At 46.5% G+C, this 12,534-nt stretch overlaps 2 protein-coding genes across 6 annotated transcripts in view; both read right to left on the reverse strand.

The window, feature by feature from the left end:
- Gcn1 (GCN1 activator of EIF2AK4) overlaps nucleotides 1–4,717 on the reverse strand; it is a 73,558-nt gene extending 68,841 nt beyond the window's left edge. For all 5 annotated transcript variants that reach the window (XM_008840448.3, XM_029567191.1, XM_008840438.3 and 2 more), the window contains exon 1: nucleotides 4,646–4,717. In XM_008840448.3, coding sequence (XP_008838670.1) covers nucleotides 4,646–4,663 — 18 coding nt within the window. In that variant the 5' untranslated portion in view covers nucleotides 4,664–4,717. The remainder of the gene's footprint in view (nucleotides 1–4,645) is intronic.
- A 2,871-nt stretch (nucleotides 4,718–7,588) lies between these two features.
- On the reverse strand, nucleotides 7,589–11,967 carry Rplp0 (ribosomal protein lateral stalk subunit P0). The gene is made up of 8 exons (XM_008840470.2): nucleotides 11,909–11,967; nucleotides 11,566–11,667; nucleotides 10,667–10,842; nucleotides 10,481–10,568; nucleotides 10,252–10,398; nucleotides 9,967–10,152; nucleotides 8,708–8,848; nucleotides 7,589–7,824 (listed from the first exon to the last, which is right to left on the reverse strand). Exons 2-8 carry the CDS (start codon nucleotides 11,617–11,619, stop codon nucleotides 7,657–7,659), a joined length of 960 nt encoding a protein of 319 aa, XP_008838692.1. The 5' UTR covers nucleotides 11,620–11,667; nucleotides 11,909–11,967; the 3' UTR covers nucleotides 7,589–7,656.
- Between the last annotated feature and the right edge of the window lie 567 nt (nucleotides 11,968–12,534).

Consider the following 12,534-nt stretch of genomic DNA (forward strand, 5'->3'; position numbering starts at 1 on the left):
AAATAAATAAATAAATAAATAAATAAATAAATAAATAAAAATGTTGATTCCTAATTGTAAATTTAAGGCCCAGACAAGACATAGAAAGCAAATAAAGTTCATAGAAAAAAAAAAAAAAAATCTAAGGTGGGCCAACTATGTGCCTGGCATACTCCCTTCCCACAATCTCACGCTGACCTCCCATAGAAACCAGGTCAGTATCCTGGCCAGTCTGGCAGAGCAACAGCCCAGTGCTCAAGGTGAAAGATGACAAGGTTAGATCTCAGATCTGCATCTTGCTAGCTGTGGAAGTCAAGTTCAACAATGTCACCTCCTGATCTTCAGTTTCTACATCTGTCTAATGCAATGAGTAGCACTTACCTCACAGGACTGGTATGGTGATAAAAGAGGCAGAGTCTAGAGCACTGACTCTCATCCCAAGCATAAGGTTGGCTACTAATACTAAGAAGCCTGCAAGAGAGGCATCAGTAGTCCCATCTTATCAGTGATAAAGCACTATCTTCAAGAGAGAAGTTACTGCCTCAAAGTGGGGCTGAGGGCCACAGCACCTGCATTTTTGAAACTAAACTTGAAACCAAATAGGTCTATAAAAGGGTACTAACACATCCATAGCTTTCAATCATCTGAGGTAACACAGCTGCAGTCCCTTGCTTCTGCCATAAGCATATGACCCAGAGAAGGAAGCGGTTTGTGAATATTCTCAAAAAACCAGGAAGACCTGCCTCTGAGCAGTATTCTACAAACGACGTGGGCAGGTTGTGGAGTCACAGCAGCAGCACTCAACTGTTTTTGTTTTTGTTTTTCTGGGGGGGAGGGGTTCTTTGAGAATATTTCATAGGTAAGTCCAAATTAGTACCATGAATCAAGGGTTCAAAGAAGCAAAATAATGCTTTTTCTTTACTTTTTACATTTATTTATTTGCGGGAGGAGGTATGCATGTACCTGGCACTGTGTGGAGATTAGAGGACAACTTGCAGGAATTGATGCTCTCCTTCCACTATGTGGGTTCAGGTAAAGAACTCAGGTTGTCAGGTTTGGGGCAAGCACCTTTACTTGCTGAGCCATCTCACTAGCCCGTTTTTTTTTGTTTTGTTTTGTTTTTTCTTTTTTCTTTTGGTCTTTTTGAGACAGGTCTCCCTGGAGCCCCAGCTGACCTGGAACTCAATATGTAGACCAAGCTGGCCTTAAACTCACAGAGGTCAGGCTGCCTCTGCTGCTGGGATTAAAGGTGTGCGCTACCACACCTGGCTCTTGTTTTTTCTTTTATGCTTAAATTTCTGCTATAATTCTCTTGGCAATGAATAAAATTATGTCCACACTTCTACATAAATGATTTTTTTTTATTTTATAATGTTCTTTACTTTCACATATGCACATAATCCATGGACTCTAGGTTCGTTCACTAGGACAGAGCCAGGCTGTTATTTTAGTGGTCATCTACATATCACATCTCTACATTTGGGAGGTAAAGTCTAGAAGACTTTTCAGTTTTACTGCCATTTGACCTTTTCTACTCTGACCCCACCACACATTCTCCCCATCTCCTAACAGCAGTCCCTAGTTTCATAATATGATCCAACTAGGTAGTCAGTGTTTACATTGTATGTAAACAGTATTCAACTTCTATTTCCTGAACTATGTTTCTTATCCTGATTAGCATTTTTTTATTTCCCTGGAGTTAATAATTACCCTTTCCAACCTCACCTGTTTGTCTTATTTGACCTAATCTTATTGATAATCCGACTCGAAATTTTTTTAAAAGATTTTTTTTTTTTTTTTTTTTTTTTTTTTTTTTTTTTGTCTTTTTGAGACAAAGTCTCCCTGTAGCTGCAGCTGGCCTGGATTTGCTACTAACGGAGACCAGGCTGGCCTCGAACTCACAGAGATCCACCTGTCTCTGCCTCCCAAGTGCTGGGATTAAAGGTGTGTGCCACCAAGCCCAGCTAGATTTTTTTTTTTATGTGCATGAATGTTTTTGCCTGCATGTTTATATGTGCACCACGTACATATCTGATGCCTTGGAGGTCAGAAGAGGGTGTCAGATCGCCTAGAATTAGAGCTAGAGTTACAGATAGTTGTGTACCATCATATGGGTACTGGGAACCAAATATAGGTCTTCTGCAAGAGCAGCAAGTATTCTTAACCCCTGAGCCATTCTTCCAGCCCCTCAACTCAAACTTTGGTTTTGTGTTTAAATTCCAGCAAATTCTGTTCTTCCTGGAGTCTGTTTTTGGTCCTACCCCAACTTGGCATGTGATCGCATGTGATCCTCTCCAGGGGAGTGAGTTTATCATCCTAAAATGTACTCTTTTTTATGTCCATGTGAAGCATATCCTTCATTTTGGGGAGTCCACCCAAGTGTGAAAATGTTTGAGACTAGTACTTAAGTTTGTCTACACTCAGAATTCTATCTTGAAATTATTTTCCTTCAGAATACTGAGGCTATTGCATTCCTCCACTGAGTACTAACTCTGAGTTATGGCTGTGAAAGTCAAAGCCACCCTGACTTTTTCCCAGACAAGGTCTCACTAGGCTGGCCTCAACTCTACTCCTTCTGCCTTAGCCTCCTGAGTGTTGGGGTTTCAGGAGTATCAATTTTTACTTTTGACCTTTTGGATAAGACCTGATTTTTCTTCCTAGAAGCTTCTAGGTCTCTCTGTTTCAGGTTCTGAATTTTCATGGTGATGTGATTTCTTGTGAGTCTATTTCTATCCATGGTGCTGAGAACTTTTGGTCTTGGTTGGGGGAAAGTTTCTTGAATTAATTTGTGGACAACTTCCTTAGAAACTGATCCCACACTAGTATTCCCTGAGCAGTGGCTGCCTGCTTTATAGTCTCCAGAGAGAAAGCTTCTAGTCTTGCCAGCATAGGAGCTGGGAATCTTACTGTATCTAAACCTAGGGTTAGCCAAGTCTCCTTAGCCTAGCTCCTCCCCATTCTCCCTCAGTCTGAGGTTAGCACCAAAGGAGAATGAGAAAAGTTGCCACTGGAAACTTTGTCACAATAAAACTGAGAGACAGTACACTAAGAACCTTCAGGAGTCGTGATGGATGTTGGTAAGGTCCAACATAGCTTTCAAGTTCACAGGTATCTCTGTAGAAAGCTTTCTCCAACAGAACTTTCTCAGATGAGAAATGTTCAGATGACATTCTCTCAGATGACAGAAATGTTCTCCTTGGTTACTGATAAAGTACCCACTAGCCACCAGTGGCTATTTGGGCACTAAAATGTGCTTAGTACAAATGAAGAACTGAATTTTTCATTTTAATTTTCACTTTGACTAGCTTAAGTAGCCATATGGCTCTTCTGTTACTAGTCACATGGCTAGTGGCTACCACACAAACAATGTAACTCTAGAGAGACAATCCTCTGCAATGCTATTCCACCAGAGTCCTCTAAAAATGCTAAGAAACTTTCCTTCTTAGGATCCTGTAACAGCTCTAAACAAAACATCAGTTCCCTACATGGGAGGCCTTCACCAAATGTCTGTTCACTGTTCAGGTCAAGGGGTCCTTCTCAAGTCATCCACTCAAAAATCAATCTGCCCTGCACGGTGGCAAACAGCTTTAATCCCAGCACTCGGGAGGCAGAGGCAGGTGGATCTCTGTGAGTTCAAGGCCTACCTGGTTTACATAGCGAGTTCCAGGACAGCTGAGGCTACAGGGAGACCCTGTCTCAAAAATAAACAAACAAACAAATAAATAAAATCAATTAATCTACCCTGGACATCCAGGCTGCCCTTTGAATACCAATTTCTGGCCAGGAACGTGGGTGCACACCTGTAATTCCAATACTAGGGAGGCACAAAAAGGCACCTCGACAAGTTCCAGGCCAGCCTCAGCTACATTTTTAAGAGGGAGGACAGGCAAAAACACCAAGCTTCCTTTTCCTATTAATATACTATCTTTTCGCCTTACAACACAGTTGCAAAGGAGGCTGGGATGAGGAAAAGACTTCCTCAACTCCTTCCCGAACTCTATCCACAAGTGTTAATACTCAAAGGTGTCAAGACTTTTCCCACACGAGGACAATTCTGTGCTGTAATCTCGGACCTAATAATAACCCAACTGTAAGGTCTCCAACTGTATCTCAGTGAATCTCCCCAACAACCCTAAGAGCAATATATTTTATTATTGGTATTATTTCCACTCCGTTTTCCAGATGAAAAGACTGAGACTTGGCAGGGTAAGGGCACTTGTCTAGTGTCTCAGAGAAATCGGCGAGCAGGGCTTGAACTCCAAATCCGTTTGGATCCAAAGACTAAGACCCTGTATAGAAGAGGGGCTCGGAAGGCATTTGCTGAACACAAAGTTTCGGAAGGACTTGGCACTAACCCGCAATCACTGCCGGGAGGATTCGGGGAAAACGTGGCAGACTCGGCAAGGTGAACTCTGCAACCGCGGGGTCAAGAACAGCACGGCAGGGCTCCGGCCTCCCCGACCCGGCCCCGGCCGCTGAGTTCTCCAGCCCGGGTCGGAGTGCTTTGCTCGGGCCCGGCCAAGGCGCAAGCACCCCGGGCAGCGTGAGCAACCGCCCCGGCCGCGCCCCCAGCAGCCGCCAGCCCGGCAGTCCTGGCTGCCGGGTTCGTCCCCCGCCGCCCACACCCCGCCGCCTTCCGTGTGGGCCCCGCGGCCACCCGCCTCACCTGCGTGTCCGCCGCCATCCTGCCGGCACCGACTCCGGAATCGCTTCCGGAGCGCTTCCGGGTCACATCGGGGCCTACGCGGCAGGGCGAGGCCCGTAGTCTGCCAAGGTCAGGCCTCGGGCCTGGCGCCCCCGGGCGGGACGGCGGCCGCTGCAGCCCCGGGATGCAAGCCCTGCGCCGTGCGGCTTCGCGGAAGACGGCCTGGAAGCCGCGGAGCCTGTCTGCCACCCCCAGTCTGGGCGGTTCCAGAAGACTGCATTCTTTCTAGAAGCTATTAAATATTACTTTCTAGACTCCAGGAGCCGAGCTAGGTCAGAGTATGGGTCTCAGGTCAAGGAGGTTGCAAAGCAGGGGACGACGACTTTGAGGTTAGAACAGATAGAGAGAGGCAATGGGGAGGGTGCAGAGATGCTGCTGCAAGAAGAAGCCGCACCTGGAGAACTGCTGGATGCTCCATGCTGGGGATAGAAGCCAAAAGCCACGAGGCAGAGGCTGGGGCAGGGGTGAGAAAGAGCTTCGGGTACATGGAGAATTGGGATTTTTACTTAGGGTACTGATGTGGCTGTACTCTTACGGTTTGAAGGATGAGGTCTGCAGTCTACGCGTTGGCCCTCAGAGGTGGCTTTCAAACTGTTGACACCGAGTTAAAACAAGCTACTATACGGATCTGTGAACAAGCTTCATAACCATGTACCCTCTGAGCATTTCCGTTTTTTAATATGGTCTTCACCTACTTATGAATTTGGTCACCAGCCAGTTTGAAAATCCCTACTCTTGGGGCTAGAGAGATGGCCCAGCCTTAAGAGCGCTGCTCTTGCAGAGGACCCGAGTTTGGTTCCCAGCGCCAGTATCTCCAGCCAGCTCCAGGGGATCAGATGCCCTCAGGCCTCCATGGGCACCTGCACCCATGCACACGTATACACATAAAAACAAGTTTTGGAAAAAATACTCTTTAAGAATGACCTGACATTCATTGAATGTTTTTATGAATTGACATTAAACTCAATGTTTCAGAGCAATGTAAGTTAGAAGGCGGATGACCATCATACAAGAATCCTAGCATACTAAGTACAGTAATCCTCTTTATTCACACCTCCTGCAATTACCTATGGATGAACATGGTCTGAGTATGTAGTGGAAAACCCTTAATAACTTTGATATAGCACATTCTTCTCAATAGCATGAAGGCTTGCACCATCCACACTAGAACATGAACCAACCCTATGTCCAGTATGTCCATATTGTGTATACATGCTGTTAGTGGCCATGCTATCAGTTGTTCCTGTTCTCAAATAAACCTTATAATCACCCCAATTGTGTTAGTACTGTTTTATTTTACTATTAGTATCTGTTTTTATCTTCCTAGATAAAAACAGTACAGCCAGCCCTCTGTGTCAGAGTTCTGCATCCAGATTCAATTGTAAATCTTATTTTAGATCATGAAGAATCACCTATCAGTACTTAAACATGCAGCAGGGTGTAGTGATACAGGCCAAAGACAGCACCCAGAAGGCTGAGGACTACAATTTATATGCTACCCTAGGATACATAGCACCTTAACTCAAAAATACAGTAGTTGTCAGGCTGGCAAGATGGCTGTGGATAAACACACTTGCCACCAAGCCTCACAACCTGAGTTCAATACCTTTGATGGAACTGACCCCCACAAATTGTCATGACCTCCACACATTCACATACAAAATACAATTCTTAAAATGTTAAGTCTACATGGGGCTGGAGAATGGCTTAGCACTTGGCCCTTAAGAGGACTGGGGTTTGGTTCTCAGCATCCATAAGGCAACTCACAACTGTCCATTAACTCCAGTTCCAGGGAATTCAACACTCATACATACACATTTTAAAATTGTTTTTAAATGTGTTTGCCTGCATGTACTTTAAGTGCACCCATGTTGAGCAAAGCCTGCAGAAGCCAAAGAGGGCATCAGCTCCTCTGGTGCTAGAGTTAGAAACAGTTGTTAGCAGCCATGTGATTGCTGGGAACCAAGCCCTGGACCTTTCCAAGAGCAGCACTACTTTCCTGCCATCTAAATTGTGCTAGGTAATCCAGAGGTGCAGCACACAGGATGTTTCTAAGTTACATGCAAATAGCTTTTTTTTTTGGTCTTTCTGAGACAGGGTCTCCCTGTAGCCCGAGCTGCCCTAGAACTGAGAGATCCGCCTGCGCCTGCTTCTGCCTCCCAAGTGCTGGGACTACAGGCATGCACCACCACGCCCGGCTGGGTTACATGCAGGTAGCTTAATTAATGAGACCATGATCTATGTAGCACAGGGTTTACCCTCTTAACTTTCAATACCCCTGACTCAGCCTAACAACTAGAAATTGCAGGCCACACTACACCCAGGCTCAAATGGTTTGAGGGACTTGAGCATCCACAGATTTTCCTATCAGTGTCTGGGAACCAACCAATTCTCCTAGACACCAAGGTCTTACTGTGCATATATGGACATTATGTACACATTCTAACACGTATGAGTGCATTGCATGAATGAATACACCTGTGGCATGTAATACCCACAGAGGTCAAGAGGGTGTCAGATCCCCTGGAGTTAGAGGTGGTTGTCAGGCATCATGTGGTTGCTGGGAACTGAGCCCAGGTCTTCAGTTCTTAACTACTGAGCCATCTCCAGTCCCCATAAGTACACATTAAAAAAACAAAAAACAAAAAAACAGTATCACCTGCAGTTTTAGGTTACCTAACTTGGGACCTTGAACTATATCCCCAAGGATAAGGGAGAACTTACAAGAGAAAAACCTTCAGGTAGATACAATTAAGTTTCACCCCAATACAAAGGTCTGTTTCAGTCTTCCTGAAGCCCCAGCTGGCCTCCATCTCAAAGATCCCCCTACCTCTGCCTCAGATTACAGGAGCACACCACCATGCCCAGCCAGCCCTCAAAATGTACAAAAACGAGTCCAGAGACTTTTAAGAGCAGTAAGACTTTATTTCCATGTTTCTCAAATAAAGGACAAGCTGGTGCTTTCTGGGGAATTAGTCAAAGAGACCAAATCCCATATCCTCATCTGACTCCTCCGACTCTTCCTTAGCTTCAACCTTGGCTGGGGCTGCAGCAGCAGCAGCAGCAGGAGTAGCAGTGGTGGCAGCAGCCACAGGGGCAGCAGTCACAAATGCAGATGGATCAGCCAAGAAGGCCTTGACCTGAAGGAGAAAAGATGGTCAGGGCAGTCACAATCCCTCTGCCACCCACTCCCCTGGCCTTTGTATACCCCATTTAATAAGCAGTGTCCTTTGCCAGGCAGGGCAGCTTCAGTACAGTCTGGGAGACAGGGCCTGGGCCACCCTTACCTGTATAGCCCCTCTTTGCTCTTGTCATTTTTTCCCCCCCGTCTTTTTGAGACAGGGTCTCCCTGGGAACTCACTATGTAGACTAGGCTGGCCTTGAACTCACAGAGATCTGCCTGCCTCTGCCAAGTGTGCTCTTGTCATTTTTAAAGTGAGAAAATAAATACCCTTGTCCCCCATTCTCTGATTTTTACTGAGAAAGGGTCTCACTATGTAGTTTAGGATGGGCTCAAACTTGCAAGCAATCCTGCCTCAGCCTCTCAAGTGCTGGAATTACAGGCATAGACCATCACACCCAGCTTTCTAAAATAGATTTTTAAAATGTACCTACTACTGAGGCTGTGCATTAACATCTCTGATTACGTGTTTGCCCAACGTGTGTATAAGGCTCTAGGCTCAACAGCCAACAAAAAAATAGGGGACCAAATACAGCATCAAGGACAAATGTAAAGGATTGATCAGGAGCTAGGGGATGTAGCTCAATTGGTAAAGTACTTGCCTAGCAGGCATAAAACCCTGGGTTTTAGCCACAGCATCACCTAAGTCCAGACCTGGTGGTACATGTTATCCCAGTACTTGGCAGCTCGGTGTTCATGTTCATCCTCAACTATATAGCGAGTTCAAGATTGACCTTGCCTACATGAAACCCTGACTTAAGAGTATCTACTAATTGAAAGACTTAAGTATTAAAGCACTAACTCAGCAGTCAGGCCACTACAGTCCTAATGGGATCTTTTACCTTTTCAGCAAGTGGGAAGGTATAATCGGTCTCCACAGACAAAGCCAGGACACGCTTGTACCCATTGATGATAGAATGTGGCACCGAGGCAACAGTTGGGTAACCAATCTGCAGACAAACACTGGCCACATTGCGGACACCCTGGGGGGGGGGGGGGAGAAGGGATTACACTTTAGCTAATACCCTAGAGAAAGACAGTAAAATCTAAGAGAACAGACTTGCTCAGTTAGCTGCTGTCTCAGTCCTCTCACACCACACTCTTGGCAGGGCCAGACCCATCAGTTTACATTTTCCCCTTATTCCAAAGGTAGATGTTCCACATACTATATTTTGTGGAAATGTAAGCAATTAAGGTAGTCACTAAGGGGGCTGGAAAGATCGCAGCCACATGGTGGCTAACCATTTGTAACTCCAGTCCCAGAGTATTCAACGCCCTTTTCTGACCTTCAGTGGGCAGTGTACAATACAGGTTCACTTATATACATGCAGGCAAAAAACAACTCAGACACATAAAAAAATAAAAATAAAGGGTAGTCACTAAGTACTATCAGAGAAAAGGCTTAAACTAGTTCCTCTTGTAATTTACCACTAGTAAGACTTCCCACAAGTAATGGAGCTAACTAGAGCACATACAGGTAACCATAAAGGAATGTGCAAAAAACCCACTATAGAATCAAAAATGCTATGGACGTTCAAGTCCCTTCTATAAAAGGTGTGTGTGGAACTTGCTTGTAACCTACATACATCTTACCGTATACTTTACATCTCTATAATTTCTGATTCGTAATGCAGCCTAAATGCTAACATACATAACGAAAGTGTTATTAGTTCAACACATTTCCTTCTTTCAACTCCTAAAATGGCTAAATTCAGATGTGGAACTCAGAGGGAAGATTATACAATTTCAATGTCAAGGAATCACTTCTATTAATGAAATCAGGGAAAACAATTTCAGAAAGTCTTCAAAGGAAAGGTGCTTAGCAGTGCACATTATGCATTAAATTACCCTCTTCTCTCCTTTGACTCACACTCAAAGCCCACATCTCTGAGAGGCCCTGGGTTCAATCCCCAGTCTCAGGTCAGCCTAGAATAACCTATATTACATGTCTATCACTTTTCTAAGGCTTTACCTTCATTAACTCATTAAAGCCCTCCACAAATATTACAGCTATTGCCATTTTTGTGACTGAACTGTTTGAGGTTCATGGATACTGGCCTTGCTCCCAGCATTAACGTGGAAGAGGGACTGGGCAGCATACCTCCAGGAAGCGAGAATGCAGAGTTTCCTCTGTGATGTCAAGCACTTCAGGGTTGTAGATGCTGCCATTGTCAAACACCTGCTGGATGATCAGCCCAAAGGAGAAGGGGGAGATGTTCAGCATGTTCAGCAGTGTGGCTTCACTGGCTCCCACTTTGTCTCCAGTCTTTATCAGCTGCACATCACTCTGAGGAACAAAAGAACAGCAGGCCATTAGCAGCTGGACACACAACAGGCCTCCCCCTCCCCCGCACCCAGCTAACACCAGTCAGCCAGGTCCACTCACCAGAATTTCAATGGTGCCCCTAGAGATTTTTGTGGTAATGCCTAAGGCCTGGAAGAAAGAGGTCTTTTCAGGCCCCAAACCAGTGTTCTGAGCCGGCACAGTGACTTCACATGGAGCAATGGCACCTGCACGGGCAGCAGCTGGCACCTGAACAGACAATGAACAGTGAGCCACTGACAGATATGGCTAACCATCAACTCTACTTTGACTATTCCAGTTCTCCCCTTACCTTATTGGCCAGCAGCATGTCCCTGATCTCAGTGAGGTCCTCCTTGGTGAACACAAAGCCCACATTCCCCCGGATATGAGGCAGCAGTCTGCCAAGAGAAGTTTACAGGAGACAGTTATCTGAAAGCACCATTCTCCTGCAGGAAAAGGGAGGGCATCAGGAAGGGAGGGAAGGGCACAGACTGACTTTTCCAGAGCCGGGTTGTTTTCCAGATGCCCCCGGATGGCTTTGCGCATCATGGTGTTCTTGCCCATCAGCACCACAGCCTTCCCTCGGAGGGACATGCGGATCTGCTGCATCTGCTTGGAGCCCACATTGTCTGCTCCCACAATGAAGCATTTTGGGTAATCATCCAAAAGTTGCTATAAAACAAGTCAGAAACAAACCACTTCTTGAGAGGGGAAAGGGTAACGACTGTCAGCAGAAGTCAAACCCCACAGCCACTGGCTCCCCACTTTTATTTTTTTAAAGACAGTTCTCAGATTTGATTTCAGTTTACTTGCTGGTTATGAAAGGTACAAATTTTGAAGTTTCAACCATTTAGCAAAAAATGGACATTTAGTTTAGTTGGGTATGGTGGCACACACATGAATTCCTGGCCAGCGGGAACCACACAACTACGAATGTGATTCAACAAAATGATACTGACAGAAAATAAAACTGTCACAAAATGATCAAGACGCCGATGTACAGCACTGACTGGGGAATCTAAGCTGTAGATGAGTTACTGCACCTGAAAATCTTTGTGTCTACAATCTTTATGGTAAATACGGGAAACTGAAGCACAGGCTGATTAATGCCTAATTTTTCAAGGGCAGGTGGTCAGCACTTCTGATTAAAGGCCTTTCAGAAGTAGGCCAGGTCCCAGATGTGTAAACTTGCCTCACAATGACTCACTCAGCCTTTCCCAGACACATGAAAGTTTCTACAAGATGACCCACTTGGGCTGCCTGAGCTTGTTTTATCTGCAAGAAGGGGACCGACCAACAGCCTAATTCTGTGAAAGCACCTGGCGGGTGACTGTCCCTGTAAGCGCCCGAGGCGGAGGCAGCATGATGCTCGGCCACAACCCACTGGACACTTACGATGATCTTAAGGAAGTAGTTGGACTTCCAGGTCGCCCTGTCTTCCCTGGGCATCACGGCGGTGCGTCAGGGATTGCCACCCAGGGTTTAAAGACGATGTCACTGGGGAAAGAAAGTCCGCGCAAACCAGTCACCATGATGCCCGTCCCAGGCCTAGGCCGGGCCAGCCGCGTGGCCCGCTGCCGGGCCTGGGCTGCCGCCGACCGCAAGGCAGCTGACCGCCCCAAGAAACACGAGTGGGCCCCACGACTCCCTCACTGTGCCGCGACCCCACCGTCCTCCACCTCGCAGTAACCCCACGCTCCTGCCGCCAGCCCCCACAGAGGCCGAATGACAGACAAACCTCCAAAGAGGACGCCTGGCAAGAGAAGGGCCGCCCGCCGGCGCAGACCTTTTATGCCTGCACAAAGCGACCAATCAGACGCTGCGAACGACAGCTCTGCCTATTGGCTGAAGACATTAACCGTCCCGCCTAACCAGACTGATCTACGCAGCCATTGGGTGGTATCGCTGCCACTCCTACCAATAAGAAGCCGCCTCTGAGTAGTGCAGATAAGGAAGGCATCCCGCTGTGTTCGAGGAGGGCGTTCTGCGCGCTGCTGTCCCCTGCTGGGCTGGAGCCGCCTTGCAGAGTCCTGTCCCCCAGCCCGCTCAGGAGCTAGGAAATCATCGCAAAGGCTCTATTGTCTCTTCTAATTTGTTCTTCCTTCAACCAAAACAGATATATTATTCTTTAAAGTCTGAGTCCTGTGTGGCGTGTTGGCGCATGTCGGTAATCCCAGCACTCGGGAGGCAGGAGCAGGCCTCTTTAAGGTCAAGGTCGGCCTGGTCTACAGAGCGAATTTCAGGCCAGCTCTTTAAAACCCCGTTTCTGAGCTGTAGAGATGGCTCAGCAGTTAAAAACGGTGGTTCTTACAGAAGACTCAGGTTTGAATCCCAGCACCCACAGAGCAGCTAACAACTGTCCCT

The sequence above is a fragment of the Nannospalax galili genome, unplaced genomic scaffold, assembly GCF_000622305.1.
Source record: "Nannospalax galili isolate Female #2095 unplaced genomic scaffold, S.galili_v1.0 scaffold911, whole genome shotgun sequence".
NCBI classification, from domain to species: Eukaryota; Metazoa; Chordata; class Mammalia; order Rodentia; family Spalacidae; genus Nannospalax; species Nannospalax galili.

What these genes read in the sequence shown, in the direction of transcription:
- Rplp0 (XM_008840470.2), bottom strand. Translation starts at nt 11,619, where the DNA reads ATGCCCAGGGAAGACAGGGCGACCTGGAAGTCCAACTACTTCCTTAAG. An exon ending in TGCATTCTCGCTTCCTGGAG is followed by an intron (nt 8,849 to 9,966) that starts GTATGCTGCCCA and finishes CCCCCCCCCCAG; the next exon opens with GGTGTCCGCAATGTGGCCAG. An exon ending in CCTTCCCACTTGCTGAAAAG is followed by an intron (nt 7,825 to 8,707) that starts GTAAAAGATCCC and finishes TTTCTCCTTCAG; the next exon opens with GTCAAGGCCTTCTTGGCTGA.